Below are 14133 nucleotides of genomic sequence, written 5' to 3' on the forward strand. Positions count from 1 at the left end.
TTACTGTATAAAGAAACCTTGAACTTCAAAGTTTCTTCTCTACGCCATTCTAACATTGGAAGCCCCATCTCTGACCTAGCGTTATAGAAATTTTCCTGACTTAATGCGCACAGGTGTTTTTCTTAGCTGGGGATCTAACTCCATTGTTTGTGGTCAGCATTCCCAACAATTCCACAACACCCCCCAAAATAAATGAGCATCAGTACAGAAAATCAGAATGGCAAATGAACTTCTGACAGGCAAAAGTAGAGCTGGCGGTTAAGATCTCATTAGAAGAAACTTCACAGGGACAGTTTTAGTGTCTTTTTAGACTTTAAAGTTCATGTTAGGGAATTTTCTTTTACAAGAAATCACAAGACTTACAAGGCCTGCTGATGAAACAGACTTGAGGTTGCGTGTGATGGCTCATGCCTGTAATCCCAACAGTTTGGAAGGCTGAGGTGGGTGGATCAACTGAGGTCGTGAGTTCGAGACCAACCTGACCAATATGGTGAAACTCCATCTCCACCAAATATATGAAATTAGCCAGGCATGGTGGTTTGCACCTGTAATCCCAGCTACTCAGCAGGCTGAGGCAGGAGAATTGCTTGAACCCAGGAGGTAGAGGTTGCAGCGAATTGAAATCATGCCACCGCACTCCAGCCTGGGTGACAGAGTAAGACTCTATCTCAAAAAAAAAAAAAAAGAAAAGAAAAAGAAATAGACTTGAGATGCACACTCTCAGTAGTGAACATGAAAGTGAAGGGAAGTTGGATAAGTTTAAAAAATAAACGAAAAGGGATAAGGTTCCTCTGGTCTCTTTCCTCAATATGTAACTGTCTTTGTGCCATAGTATGTAGTTTGAGATGTCAGACAGATTCTTGTGACTGGGTGATTGAGCTAAAGGGAGGAAAGTTTCAGTTTCATCTATATTGATGGCAAGCTCCAAAGAAATCACTCTGGCTAAAGCTCAAAGGGGAAATCTGAATACTAAATTCACATTATTGACATAGAGAAACTGTTACTGCCAATTTCTAGTGGATGTAAGTTTGGGTACATAAGTTTGATAGAATCATCATGTCTCATATTCATCCCTTCACAAACATGCTGTGTGCTTCACAGGCAATATCTCTTCAATACTCTTATCCTTGCCTTATATAGAGGAAATTTAGGTTTGGGGAAGTTAATGGCTTATAACGATTATACAACAAGTAAGATCTGGAGTTAGAATCAAACCATCCAACAGTCCACGGTTCACGTTCTTATACACCACTTGCGTGCTGTCCAAATTTCCCAAATTTCTGCCCTTTGCATGCTCCTTTCCATATGTCATACTAGATAAATACTACAAATAACACCTATGCTGTTATACTTTTTCATTAAATTAATTCCCGGTTATTTTCAAATAAAGTTATTTCTAAGAGATTGTTATATTTCTACCATCAATTGAAAACTAGTCACCCTTCTTTTGGAAGAAGGTAAACATTAAAACAATTTAGTCATGAAGTCCACTGTTCTTAATCATTAAGATTATCGGCAAGCCACATATCTACTGTAATGCCATAATGATATATGAACCACACTTTAGAGACACCGTGGGAATCCACACTACCTTTTCGCGATCTGTATCTCAACTTCCCCTCTAGCATCCTCCCTCTCCTGCCATCTTTCACCCCAAGTACTCATCACACTAAATTCTCTTCTTGAATCCTGGAACAAGCCTTGGATCCTGAACATATTTGGTTTGCTCTGCCAGGAACGCCTTTCCTCACAAAACTCAGCCCTAAACCTTCATTACTTTTTCAAGATCTAACTCCAACGTTACCCCTTCCCCAAGGCTATTTCTCCCTCCCACTGCATAGCCTTCCTTCTGCGTTTGCACAGCACTTTGCAAGAGGCATTATTACTTATGATTAAATGAGATATTGCAATGTGAAGTACTCAAAACGCATAGTAAGCACCCAACAAATAATATTTATTGTAATGGCACTGAAACAATGAATAATAGCTATATACTCCTATCTCTGTTTCTCCTAGAAACGTTGAGGATGCCCACGACCCCAGCCTTAGGTCTTACCTCTCATCTTTAAAATCCCCCAAGAACAAGAACAGAGTAGACATTCAATAACACATTTCATTTTTAGTTTTGTCATTTGTTTTGTTTTGTAGACTAATATATATGTTATCTATCTATAGATATCTATACCTATTTTCATAAATATATATATTCATAGATATCTATACCTATTTTCAGAAATAGGTATAGATAAAAGAAATAGAAAATTTTCCTTCTTGTTTTGTGATTTGTTTTGCTTTGCAGACTAATATATATAGTATATATAGAGAGAGATAGGTAGTCTAGATATAGAAAGACTATATATAGATATATATAGACTATCTAATATAAACTATATATAGATATATATAACTAATATAGACTATATATACATATATAGACTATCTAATATAGACTATAGATATCTAGCTATCTATATAGCTATATAGAGACTATATGTACACGTCTACAAAACAAAATAGATGACAAAACAGAAAAGACAATATCAATATATATTTCTGAAAATAGGTTTCATTCTTTTTTATTTTTTATAGATTCAAAGGTACAAGTACAGTTGCGTTACATAGCTATATTGCATAGTGGTGATGCCTGGGCTTTTAGTGCAACTATTACCCCAAATAGTGTACATTGTACCCAACAATATTTCATCCTTCACCCCGCTCTCATCCTACTACCTTTTGGAGTCTCCAATGTCTGATTCCACTCTGCATGTCTGAATAATACATGTCTTTAGTAAATCAATGCTGTACACAAGGCATTAAGCTAGGTGTCATGGAGGGCACACAGATGTGCAAAATGCTAGCTCCACTTTTAAGGAACCGATCCTCTTGCAACGGGATTCATTGTGATGGGATTTTGCCTGTACAGGTTTTACGCTGTCATTATATGTTGATATACAATAAAATTTTTAAAAAATACTTAAGAAATATAATCACATTGCTGATGTTCTTCTGGTTTTCTTTAACTCTCTTTAGTTCTGGAGGATCGGAAATGGCTGTCGCATGTTTAATCTCTTCTTTGTATTTCACCTGCATAATTTATAAGAAAATGTTAACTTTATTCTATGCAAGGCTTTAATATTGAGAATTCTTCAATTGTAACTATTGCATAATTGAATTTTATTAATTCCAACATTCCTTTTCCTTCACTGGGGACACAATTCTTAATTTTATCTGATGTTTTCAGGATTCCTTATTCCTAAAGTACAAATAAACCCATATCTATTCACTTATTCATCACTACAGGAGTTTATTAAGTAAAATAAGCAAACATTGTTTATGAAAATAAATTTTACCATTAGGCAGATGCAGGAAAAAAAACCTTGTAAATTATCTTAAATAAAGTGATGTATTATTTTCTATCCAAAAAGCAGTTTCTATTAATATGGTAATCAAAATTTAACACATATTTAAAGGCAAAAGTCAAACTGAGTTAGCCACAGAGTCTGGAGAACATTGCCTATCTGACTGAGAGCACATAAATAATCCAGAATAAGGGAAAAAATAAAGTGAGCACAATAAAAGAGGAGAAAAAGGGAGATGGAAGGAAATGTACTAAAAGCATAGACCACTGTGTCCTGCGTCACTATAAGGAAGGTCAGTGCCAGAAAGTCAGAGGTGTCTGCTATCCACACAATCACATTAGGAAAAGCTCACCTTTATCCTGGCTTCTACTCCACTCAAAATCTCCCCCTTCAAATCTATTTAGAGGAAGATCAATCAGGCAAATGGTAATACGAGCATACAGTTATGCACGGGACAAGAAACAGTTCTTTGAACTCATAAAATGATTAGTGATGCTCTCACTTCAGATGGTATTTTAATATGTCTAAAATTCGTGGAAGATAATTCAAATTCAATCTTTCGTGAATAAAAAGGATACATATGTATGTAAATATATGAAAGCATAGGCTCGACTTAAGAGGCTGTGTTGAAATTTAGCAAAGATTTAAATCTACATGAAACATGTTTCAGAAATTACTTGGTAATGTTTAAAATGATAGAGGGTGAAATTCATGCAGACTGTCCTAAAGAAACAGTACCTAAATATCTCAGATATCATCTACGTCTTAGTATCTGTGGATTTCATATAAGTAACAATGCCAATATTAGTCCAGACCCAAAACAGTTAAATTGGAAGTTCACTGAGACAGGCTACCTCTAAATAAAATTCAAAAATAGTTCTTAACACAGAGAGCTAACAGCTAAAAGGCTTGTACTCTGGAGGTGGAAAATGTCGAGATCTTTAAATGTTAGAGAATCATATCTTGGTTTGACAGATCTAGCTAATCTTAAAAGGGCAACTTTCCATTTGAATACTAAGCAGGAGTTTATGGCCCAACCTCATGCAGATACAGAACTATGCATTTATTGTTTGCTAGAAAAGGCTGAGGGATGCTAAGAGAAGAAATGATATACTGTAATACTCTGTGGGATTTTCCACGGGTGAGAAGCTTAACATGATTAAAGATGAACATTTTTGTTTTTCAAAGGGACTCTAATCAAAATGGCACAGTTATTTCACTGTAGTCTATAGAATTGCATACTACAGAATATTTATAATATTAAATCACAGTACATCGATGGGTGCATTTTAAATATTATCATTGGAAAGTGAAGGAATGAGTATTTTATACTTCTCTCCCAAACTAATTTCTCTACCAGGCTAACACAGGCTCTCACCATGAAAGATAAGAAGAACACATTCATCCACCTTCATCCACACCTTAAGCGTAGGACCTCCTTACGCTTTCTTCAAGAGATAGCTCCATGCGTGCTACAGAGGTTTTATTGCACTGATATTCTGCAGACTTTTTATACTTTTATTTTGAAGTAGCTTTACTATTTCATTCTCTTACCTCTCCTACACTTTCTTCACAAATGCTGACCCACGCTGATATTCTCAGGACGCTACATAATGACCAAGTGACCCACAAATGAGTCTAATCAAGGCCATTCTGCTTGGATTACTTAAAGGGAAGGTACTCTTTCCAAAGGTGAGGGTGAAGAGATAAGGCAGAGGAAGGGATTTAAAGAACGGATTCTTTTTACTTCCTCAACAAGAAACTAAATGTAATGGACAGGCACAGTAGCTCATGCCTACAATCCCAGCACTTTGGGAGGCTGAGGCGGGAGGATCACTTGAGGTCAGGTGTTTGAGACCAGCCTGGCCAACATAGTGAAACCTCATCTCTACTAAAAATAAAAATAAAAAAATTCGCCAGGCGTGGTGGTGTGTGCCTGTAATCCCAGCTACTTGGGAGGCTGAGGCAGAAGAATCACTTGAAGCCAGGAGGCAGTTGCAGTGAGCTATTGCATCACTGCACTCCAGCTTAGGCAACAAAGCAAGACTCTGTCTCAAGAAAAAGAAAGGCCGGGCGCGGTGGCTCAAGCCTGTAATCCCAGCACTTTGGGAGGCCGAGACGGGTGGATCACGAGGTCAGGAGATCGAGACCATCCTGGCTAACACGGTGAAACCCCGTCTCCACTAAAAAATACAAAAAACTAGCCGGGCGAGGTGGCGGGCGCCTGTAGTCCCAGCTACTCTGGAGGCTGAGGCAGGAGAATGGCGTGAACCCGGGAGGCGGAGCTTGCAGTGAGCTGAGATCGGCCACTGCACTCCAGCCTGGGCCACAGAGCGAGACTCCGTCTCAAAAAAAAAAAAAAAAAAGAAATTCAATGTACTAAATATACATGGGAGAATATCTAATTGGTAAGGAGAGCAATGATCCATTGCAAATGTCAAACACTCAATGGAAAAAAAAAAACAACAACTTATCCATAACATTAAGCACCTTAATGTTAGAAGCATGCTTCTAACAGAAGGGGACCCTTCCCCCAAGTCTAAATGTTATTGGAAGGTAAGTTATTTCACAATTTACAGTGAAGATGTGTGATTTGTTTCCATTTTTGCTGGAAGAAGCAGAAGGTAAAAGGGGCTGGAAAGAAGAAATGGGCAGAAGTGTGTCTGATAAACAGCTTAGAGATGTGACTGACATGGGTTAAAAATGAATTGGTACCATTTGCTTTTTCAAATCTAAACCTTCCCTTAAGCTGCCAAATAAATGTTCTAGGGCCTTTAATCATTCTATCAGGGAAAAATTTTTCTTCCAACTTGTGGAGAGGTACTGAAATGTACCCTTTCTCTGCAAAATTTAATAGAGTTAAAATTCTCTTCAAAGAGATGAAATCTAATCCTAGGATTCATTAAAATGACCTGGCTCTTCTTCACTGTGATATATCAGAATGAAATACTGCTTCAGAGTCAAGGGGAACAAGGATATAGTTTTTGTTTTGAAAGTTAGATCTTTGATATACGATAAAACAGCATTTCAATAAAGTGAAGAATAAAAGGAAAAAAGCCATCAGTTGAGTAAAGAATTAAAAACATTTGTCTACAGTTTCTGTTTGCTTTTAGAAAAGATAATTAATGATGTAGAGAACTTACTGAACTAATATTCTGCTGATTCTTCTTCACTCGTTCGATCTCTGGGGTATGTTTTACCGCAGTGCCAGATCCTACTTCTTTCTTATAAAATACCTTTATTATAAGAAAAGGGAAAGAATAACTAAGCTTGTCAAAATCAAGTCCTAGATCTGCATCTTAAAAAGACATTTTCTCAGGTTTTATAATAATATGAATACCGCATCTGAGTGCCAGAATTATAGAAAACAATTAAATAATCTATTAAGATAGTAAATAATCCATTAAGATAATCCATTAAAACTTTTGTTTTATATCCCATAATCTTACAAGTAACCCTCTCCTGCTCTAGGGCTAGACCGCTACCATGGCTGACGACAGATTATTTGCTTTAAGAATACGCACTGACAAACCAGAGTTCCTTTCTTCAAATATAAACGTATGTCACACGTGTATTTGAGAAAAAGCAGATATTACAAAAGCCCATTAAGCCGTTATCACTGAATTCAAAAAGAGCATGACATTTTAGGCAACTTCTATTCTCCAAACACAAGGATGCCCACATTCTCTTCCAAGAAAATGTTAGCTCATCGTCAATATCAATGTTAATTTCAAGTCTGTCTTCTTCATCTTCCACTTGTTAACCCTCTCCCATGTGTCTCCACCCCCAGTAACACCTACTCCTTCCAAACCCAAAGCAGAACAAAAACACAAGAGTATTTATGAGTGCTCTCATTATGAGTACTCTGCAGAAAACCAGAGTAATTATAAGAAAGGCAAATGAGGATAGAATCACGGCCTTTCTTGACATTTGGTAATCCAGTGGCCCTGCACGGGTGGGAGAGCACTGTAGGAGAGATGTTTTCCTCCAAAGGCTAGAACTCTAGAACACTATGGAATCACACAGCCTCCTTTCCTGATCCTTCCAGTAAGACTTTTCCATTTCTCAGTACAGACTGGCCATCCCTGTGGAGACCCAGCAGGCACCTGACCAACTTACCCTGAGAGCTGGCACAAGCCAACTAATTAGGAGGTAGGAAATATTCCAGAAGTCCTCACACTTACTAGAATTTATATTTTGATGAGATGCTTGCTTAACTATTAATGACTGAGCTAATTCTATGTTAAAATATTAGTTGTATGGTCAATTTTTACAATTTTAGAACAGAAGTCAAGTTTATACATTTATTAATCATGGACCAAGTCTCTTAATTAATAGTGCTGATGTACTATTTACAATAGCAAAGACATGGAATCAACCTAAATGCCCATCAATGATAGACTGGATAAAGAAAATGTGGTACATATAAACCATGGAATACTATGCAGCCATAAAAAAAGAATGAGATCATGGCCTTTGCAGGGACCTGGATGGAGCTAGACGCCATTATACTTAGCAAACTAATACGGGAACAGAAAATCAAATACCACATGTTCTCACTTATAAGTGGGAGCCAAATGATGAAAACACATGGACATACAGAGAGGAACAACACACACAGGGGCCTATCAGAGGGTGAAGTAGGAGGGGAGAGAGAGGATCAGAAAAAATAACTAATGGGTACTAGGCTTAATACCTGGGTGACAAAACAATCTGTACAACAAATCCTATGGCACAAGTTTACCTGTGTAAAAACCTGCACAGATACCCCTGAACTTAAAACAAAAGTTTAAAAAACATAGTGCCGATGCAATTCCTCTTCCTCAAAATAAAAATATATAAGGTCAGAAATTTATTAAGAATGAGTAAATCGCTAAATATATTATCAGTAAAAACAATTACCAGGAATAAAATCACTTCATATGACTATTTTCATCTTCTAAGTAAAATCCATGTAGAAGACTAAGGCTTCTTTCCAGAGTTAAATTTTAAAATTTAGTTAACTGTCATTTGTACCAAAGAGGGAAATTTGAATTTGTAATTCCAAAAAAACATGAAAATTGATAATTTGTAAAAATTATCAGTATTCTTATTATTTTAAAGAAATAAAGATAATACACTTGACAGAAAACTCAAGTAAGATAGCAGAAGACATCAGACAATGATGAAAAAAGACCATTTCTTACAAAACAAAATTTCAAGGTGTCAACTGAAAAGAAATAATGGCTACTCACCGCACTAATGTTTTGTTGAGTTGTCTTAATTCTCTGAATTTCAGGAGTATCTGCTATGGTAGAATAGTTAGAAAGCATCTTCTCTGCTTCATCTTTATACTTTCTCTAAAAATAAAAACAGTTAATATAAATCTGAAACTGTGTGTGCGCGCACATGTGAGAGGGAGGGAGGCAGGGAGGGAGGTGGAGGGGGAGAGAGAGAGAGAGAGAGAGAGGGAATGATACCATTCTTCAATCTCTACCATACCACATGGCTTCTAGATTTATGCTTTGTGTCCTACTTCAGGTGAAAATAGATTTGATTAAGGGAAAGTTACCAGTATTTTGAAGTTGAGATTAAAATCTTAATTTTCTCTCCACTAAACGAGCTACTATGAGTTCTAATACAACCCAGGCAGTATCTTATCCTAGGACCAGCACTTACATTTACTTACTATGTAATGGGTATTGTTCTAAGCACTTAACACACATTAACTCATTTAATCAACCTGACAAGCAGATACTATTATTATTTCCATCTTACAGATGGAGAAACTGAGGTACTAGATAGTCAGTATCAGAGCTGCAACTTAAAACCAGGCTCTCTGATTCCAAAATCAGTGAAGTTAACTATTCTGGCAAACTACTGCTTATTAAGAAAGGTAACTACTTTTCATGTCGAAATGCACCAGGCTTCATTACACACTCTTAAGTATCCCTATTGTATTTCAGTGATTAAAATCCCTTAAAATTATATTCTCACGTCACACTAAAAAAAAAAAAAAAAAAAATCTATGCTATTAAGTTAGGGAGGAAATCTGACAGCTCAGGCACCTTCACTCTCAATACTTTTCCTTTCAGGTGTATCTATCATGGTTGTAACACTGTATTTACATGATTATTAGATTTGTCTGTAGCTTTCCAAGGGCAAAAGTCATGTCTGGTTTTGCATGCAAATGGGTGCTCAGGAGGTATTTACCGACTGAAGGAATGAGTTTGGCATTCTTGAGACAGAAAGTAACTCTTCTCAACTGACTCAAATGTCCATTTGCCTGTTTAATGTATTGACCTAGGATTTTAGTTCAGCTGATATGGCCAGAGCCAATGTCTCCAAGTTCACGGACACCGAGAACAGAAGAACACACACTTCAGGACCATCCCAGTGGCTGTGTCGTCTGCGGAGGCTGACAGGCACACAAGTCCTCTGACATTTGACTCTGCCATCTTGATACTACCCTTTTGAACTAGTGGATGGTTAATGTCCTTGCTTATGTCTTAATCAGAATTTTAATAAATTTCACCAAATGTTGTTACACATTCCTTCCTGCATAAACTCCATTAATCAAATTAAATTCTATGGTCAATTTTATATAACCATTTTCATTTTTTTCATTCCTTCTATTTTTTTTTTTTCCATTGAGAGTCATTTGTTTTAGTAAATGTGATAGCAAAGATACTATTTGCTAATGAATGTTTTTGCCCAAGTCAGATTTTATAAATAAATTCTTCTTCCATAAATATTTTTTGTGGTCATTACTTCTCCCACATCCAGCTTTGTTTACAGAATATGGGACAAGTATATTTGACAAATCTAAATTTTACCAAGAAAACTTCACTGTTCCCTCTATTTTTACCTAACACTAAACTTCACCTTGTACTTTGTGTAGCTTTTGTCACTGTGTTAGTTTTATTTGGAACTATTTTAATAATAATATTCATTAAGAAATGGTTAAAAGACAAATAGTTTGTAATTTATTTTTCTGTGGTATAAGCAAAAGCATTTCAGCCAAGTGTCCAATAGGGTCAAAAAAGAAAAAAAGAAAGAAAAGGTTAAAATATCCTTAGGCTGGGCACAACGGTTCATGCCCACTGAGGCAGGAAAATAAGCTTGAGCCCAGGAGTTTGAGGTTACAGCAAGCTACGATGGTGCCACTGCATTCTAGCCTGGGTGAAAGAGTGAGACCTCCATCTCTAAAATTAAAAAAAAAAAAAGTTTTAATGTCCTTGGACTCAAAACAAGGAGCCCCGACAGAGAGGCTGTAGCTCTCCATAATGTCTGTTGCATTGAATCTGTGACAGTTGTCCTATTCATTAGTAAGGTTAATCAAGGTTGGCCAATGGTTTCTCAGTGAAAGAGTATACTAACTCTGAATGCAATACCCTCAGAAAGATATCATTCATAGAGACATACAAAGCACATGGCAACATGACATTGGAACACACGATTCTGAGCATCTTCATTCTTGACCAACCTGGCTATAGATTTCAGATGTCCTCTTGGCTCGAAGGATATCTGGGATATCCATGCTCACTTGCATTCCTCTCCCTTTAATTTCATTTTCTAAGTCCTTCTTGTATTGTTTCTAAAAGGACAGAAAATGATCTTAGAACTTTGCTTAAGCTTTAATAGCAATGTTGACATTTACGTGTTTGAATCTCAAAGCCACCCATGTGGAAAGAACACTTATGCTCTTTCTAGCTATGATTCACGGCATTTATTTTAAACTTTGTATCTCACTGTTGTCTTACCTGGCTGGCCATCTCGGATGCTTTCTTAGCTCTCTGGACATCAAGAGTGTCCATGCTCACCTGCATCCCTTTCCCTTTAATTTCAGTCTCCAGATCTCTTTTATAGTCTTTCTGCAGAAAATGAAACACACAGTTAGTGCTCTCCAATCATTTGAAAAACTACTCAAAAATCGAGATGTTATTTGACATCAAGACCATGTCTTTTGGAACGAAGCTGAATCCTTATTTCTTTTATTTCTATAGAAGAAGAAAGAGTTTTTACTTGTGGTAGGACTATGACTTAGTATAACTTATTCACCAGTAATCAGAAGACTTTTTTTCTGCTAATCTGAATTAAGAAGAAGAAAAACGGAGCTAGCCACGGGGAAAATTTAACATTTCATCATGATAAACTTGATATATTATTGGGTCATATACAGCTTGCTGTTTTTCACTCTGTAGTGAATACGTGTTGGTTTTTTCTCTGGAATCCACCCCTTCTTTTCCCTTCATTGGCTCCCTAGCTTGCCACTGGACAACTCAATGCTCCCACTCCTAAACCATCCAGCTTGAGTGAGACTGGCTCAAATCTCTGGACTCTGCTGGGCTTAAATAAATCATTACTCCCTTCACTGGCTCTCTGATTTGCCACTAGACAACTCAATGCTTCCCCTCCTAAACCATCCAGAAACTGGCCCAAGTCTCTGGGCTCTGCTGGACTTAAATCATTATACCCCATCACCCACACTGCAGAATTGGTTCCAGGATGCATGTATCTTTTTTTCCACATAAGAGGTGCTGGAAGCCTCTTTGCAAACAAGAATGTCTACCTAAGAACTGAAAGCTGAAACCAAATCTCATTATTTGAGTCCTAGATCAAGCCATGCCTAGAAATTTCTCTACCGTTCAATCATAAGAACAACAAATAAGTTATCTGTGTTTTTTTTTTAAGCCAGTTGGAAGTGGATTACCTATTGCTTACAAGATAGTCATAATTGCACAGACACACATGTCTTTAGGGACTTATGTCACATTTAAAAACTGATTATAAAATTCAACACGCTGTACATATGTAAATTTGCATTTTCTATATGTATATTATTCTTCAAAGAAAAATGTTATTTAAAAAAATCTATTAACTATAGCCAATTAAATTTGTTTTAAAACAATTATTTCTTATTATGCTGACACACTCCAGATTTGTAGATTCTCTGCTGCAAAGTAAATGTTGGTTTGCTTATTAGTAGATCGTCAAATTTAGATAAGTGGTAAACAAAAGTCTCAATCTTGGAGTATTTTTCCTCCTGTCTTCCACTCACAACCCTTCCTGTTTTTACTGACTTACACTCCTAGTATCACTTTTCTAAATAAAAGTTTACATAATTATGTTTAACTTTCAAAACAATAATATTCAATTATTACTATGTCTATGAAAAGCACTCTGTTTCAGCCTGTTTAAAGCCCCAAAACAAAATGTTTCATTTGAAGGCCAACAAATATGATGAAACTGAAGCACTGATAGCAGACAGCCACGAAGGTCCAATGGTAGAAGGATGTAACAATTTTCCAATATGAACTTTCAAATGTAAATGTGTTCTAAAGCACACAGACTACATTAGACACCCTTGGCATCAGTTATTTGTTGTCTGCATAACAAAACACCCCAAAACTTAGAAGGTTTAAAACAACAACATGGCAGCATCTGTGTTCAAAGAGGGCAAACCCTAATGCAGAAGTGTGTTTATAGCCTCTGTCTGAGTCACATTTGCTGATGTCTCATTGGCTAAAGAAAGTCACATGGTCAAGCCCAGAGATATGGGAAGGCTTGACTATTGAGGGTCATTTGTGTTACAATATGATCCATTGACTTTATTTGAAAAATAAACTTTCGATATTAAAAACAAACTCTGGCAAAGTCCCAAACATTGGTTGAAAAGGATCTGAGCCTATCATTTAAGTGAAATGTGACATGACTATGATTATAATTAGATTTTTATTATTATTATTTGGGGGGTTTTTATTGACTAAGACTCTCAGCCTGAGAGTGGAGACTTCACCAGAGCCAGATGAATCAATTCACACTGGATGTGACTGGAAACCACTAAATAATTGCACGTGAGGAGAGTAACAAAATTTCATTTAATTCCCTCAAGGAGTCTTCTGCTGGGTTGAGAATGTCTACTAGGAAGGCAATAATAGCAGAATTCTAGTTAGGAAGCTACGGCAATGATCTAGAGGATAGAGATGGTAGCTTGGACTACGGTGGCGAGAAAGAGATGGATTTAGACCGCCACTATGGGGGTGACATCAACAAAGCATGCTGATGACAGGAATCAAAGTGACTTCTATGCTTTGGTTGGTGCCATTTGCTGGGAAGCAGATGGAGGAAAGCTAACCTAGGGGAAAATTAAGGATTCTAGTTTTGGCCTGTAATGTTGAGATCCCATTATACACTTCCCTTGTAGACAACAAAAGATAAAGGGTCACATATTCACATTCATGTTATAGAACACTTAATTTTTCTATAAGAATGAGGTAGACCTATATGAAGGAACACAGAAAAAAAATCCATAACATAAAGTGAGAAAACAATCAAACACTTAAATGGAGTATAACCCCATTTAAGATTTTTTTAAGTCTTTGTGTGTACAAGTATATATTTATCTATATAAACACAAAACAGATTTGGAAGGTTCCATAACAAACTTATAACAATGACTATCTCTCGGGAGGAGAACAGAAGTGGGAAAGTCCCTGTTCCTCACGCTCCTGGCCGTCCACCCCTGGCCACCACTTCAAAATGGAACACTTATTGATCAGGAAACCTATACCATCTCCACTTCCTTTGTCTTATTCAATCATGGCAATCCCATTCCCCTGGCCAGTGTCTAACCCTGGGGATGTCAGTCATTTTCAAAACAACAGTAACTTCCCTAGCAGCTAAGCAGCTACTTCTAGCCTTCCAGATTTCCTGTAAGGTGTCAGTCCTCAGTCAGCTCTTCCTAAGTGCAAAGGTCACACAACAGCTGAAGCCCCCACCTAACCAGTCTTGA

At 36.9% G+C, this 14133-nt stretch overlaps 1 protein-coding gene across 6 annotated transcripts in view; it reads right to left on the reverse strand.

Moving 5' to 3' along the window:
* The window catches only part of NEBL (nebulette), a 390572-nt gene that overhangs the window by 39360 nt on the left and 337079 nt on the right, over positions 1-14133 (reverse strand). For 4 of the 6 annotated variants that reach the window (XM_033209539.1, XM_033209538.1, XM_033209540.1 and 1 more), the window contains 5 exons: positions 11102-11212; positions 10825-10935; positions 8594-8698; positions 6503-6595; positions 2992-3084 (listed from right to left, as the gene is read on the reverse strand). The exons of the other annotated variants lie outside the window; for them this stretch is intronic. In XM_033209539.1, the coding sequence (XP_033065430.1) occupies positions 2992-3084; positions 6503-6595; positions 8594-8698; positions 10825-10935; positions 11102-11212 (513 nt within the window). The remainder of the gene's footprint in view (positions 1-2991; positions 3085-6502; positions 6596-8593; positions 8699-10824; positions 10936-11101; positions 11213-14133) is intronic. 6 annotated transcript variants of the gene reach the window in all.

The sequence above is a fragment of the Trachypithecus francoisi genome, unplaced genomic scaffold (genome assembly GCF_009764315.1).
Source record: "Trachypithecus francoisi isolate TF-2019V2 unplaced genomic scaffold, Tfra_2.0 Lachesis_group9, whole genome shotgun sequence".
NCBI lineage: Eukaryota > Metazoa > Chordata > Mammalia > Primates > Cercopithecidae > Trachypithecus > Trachypithecus francoisi.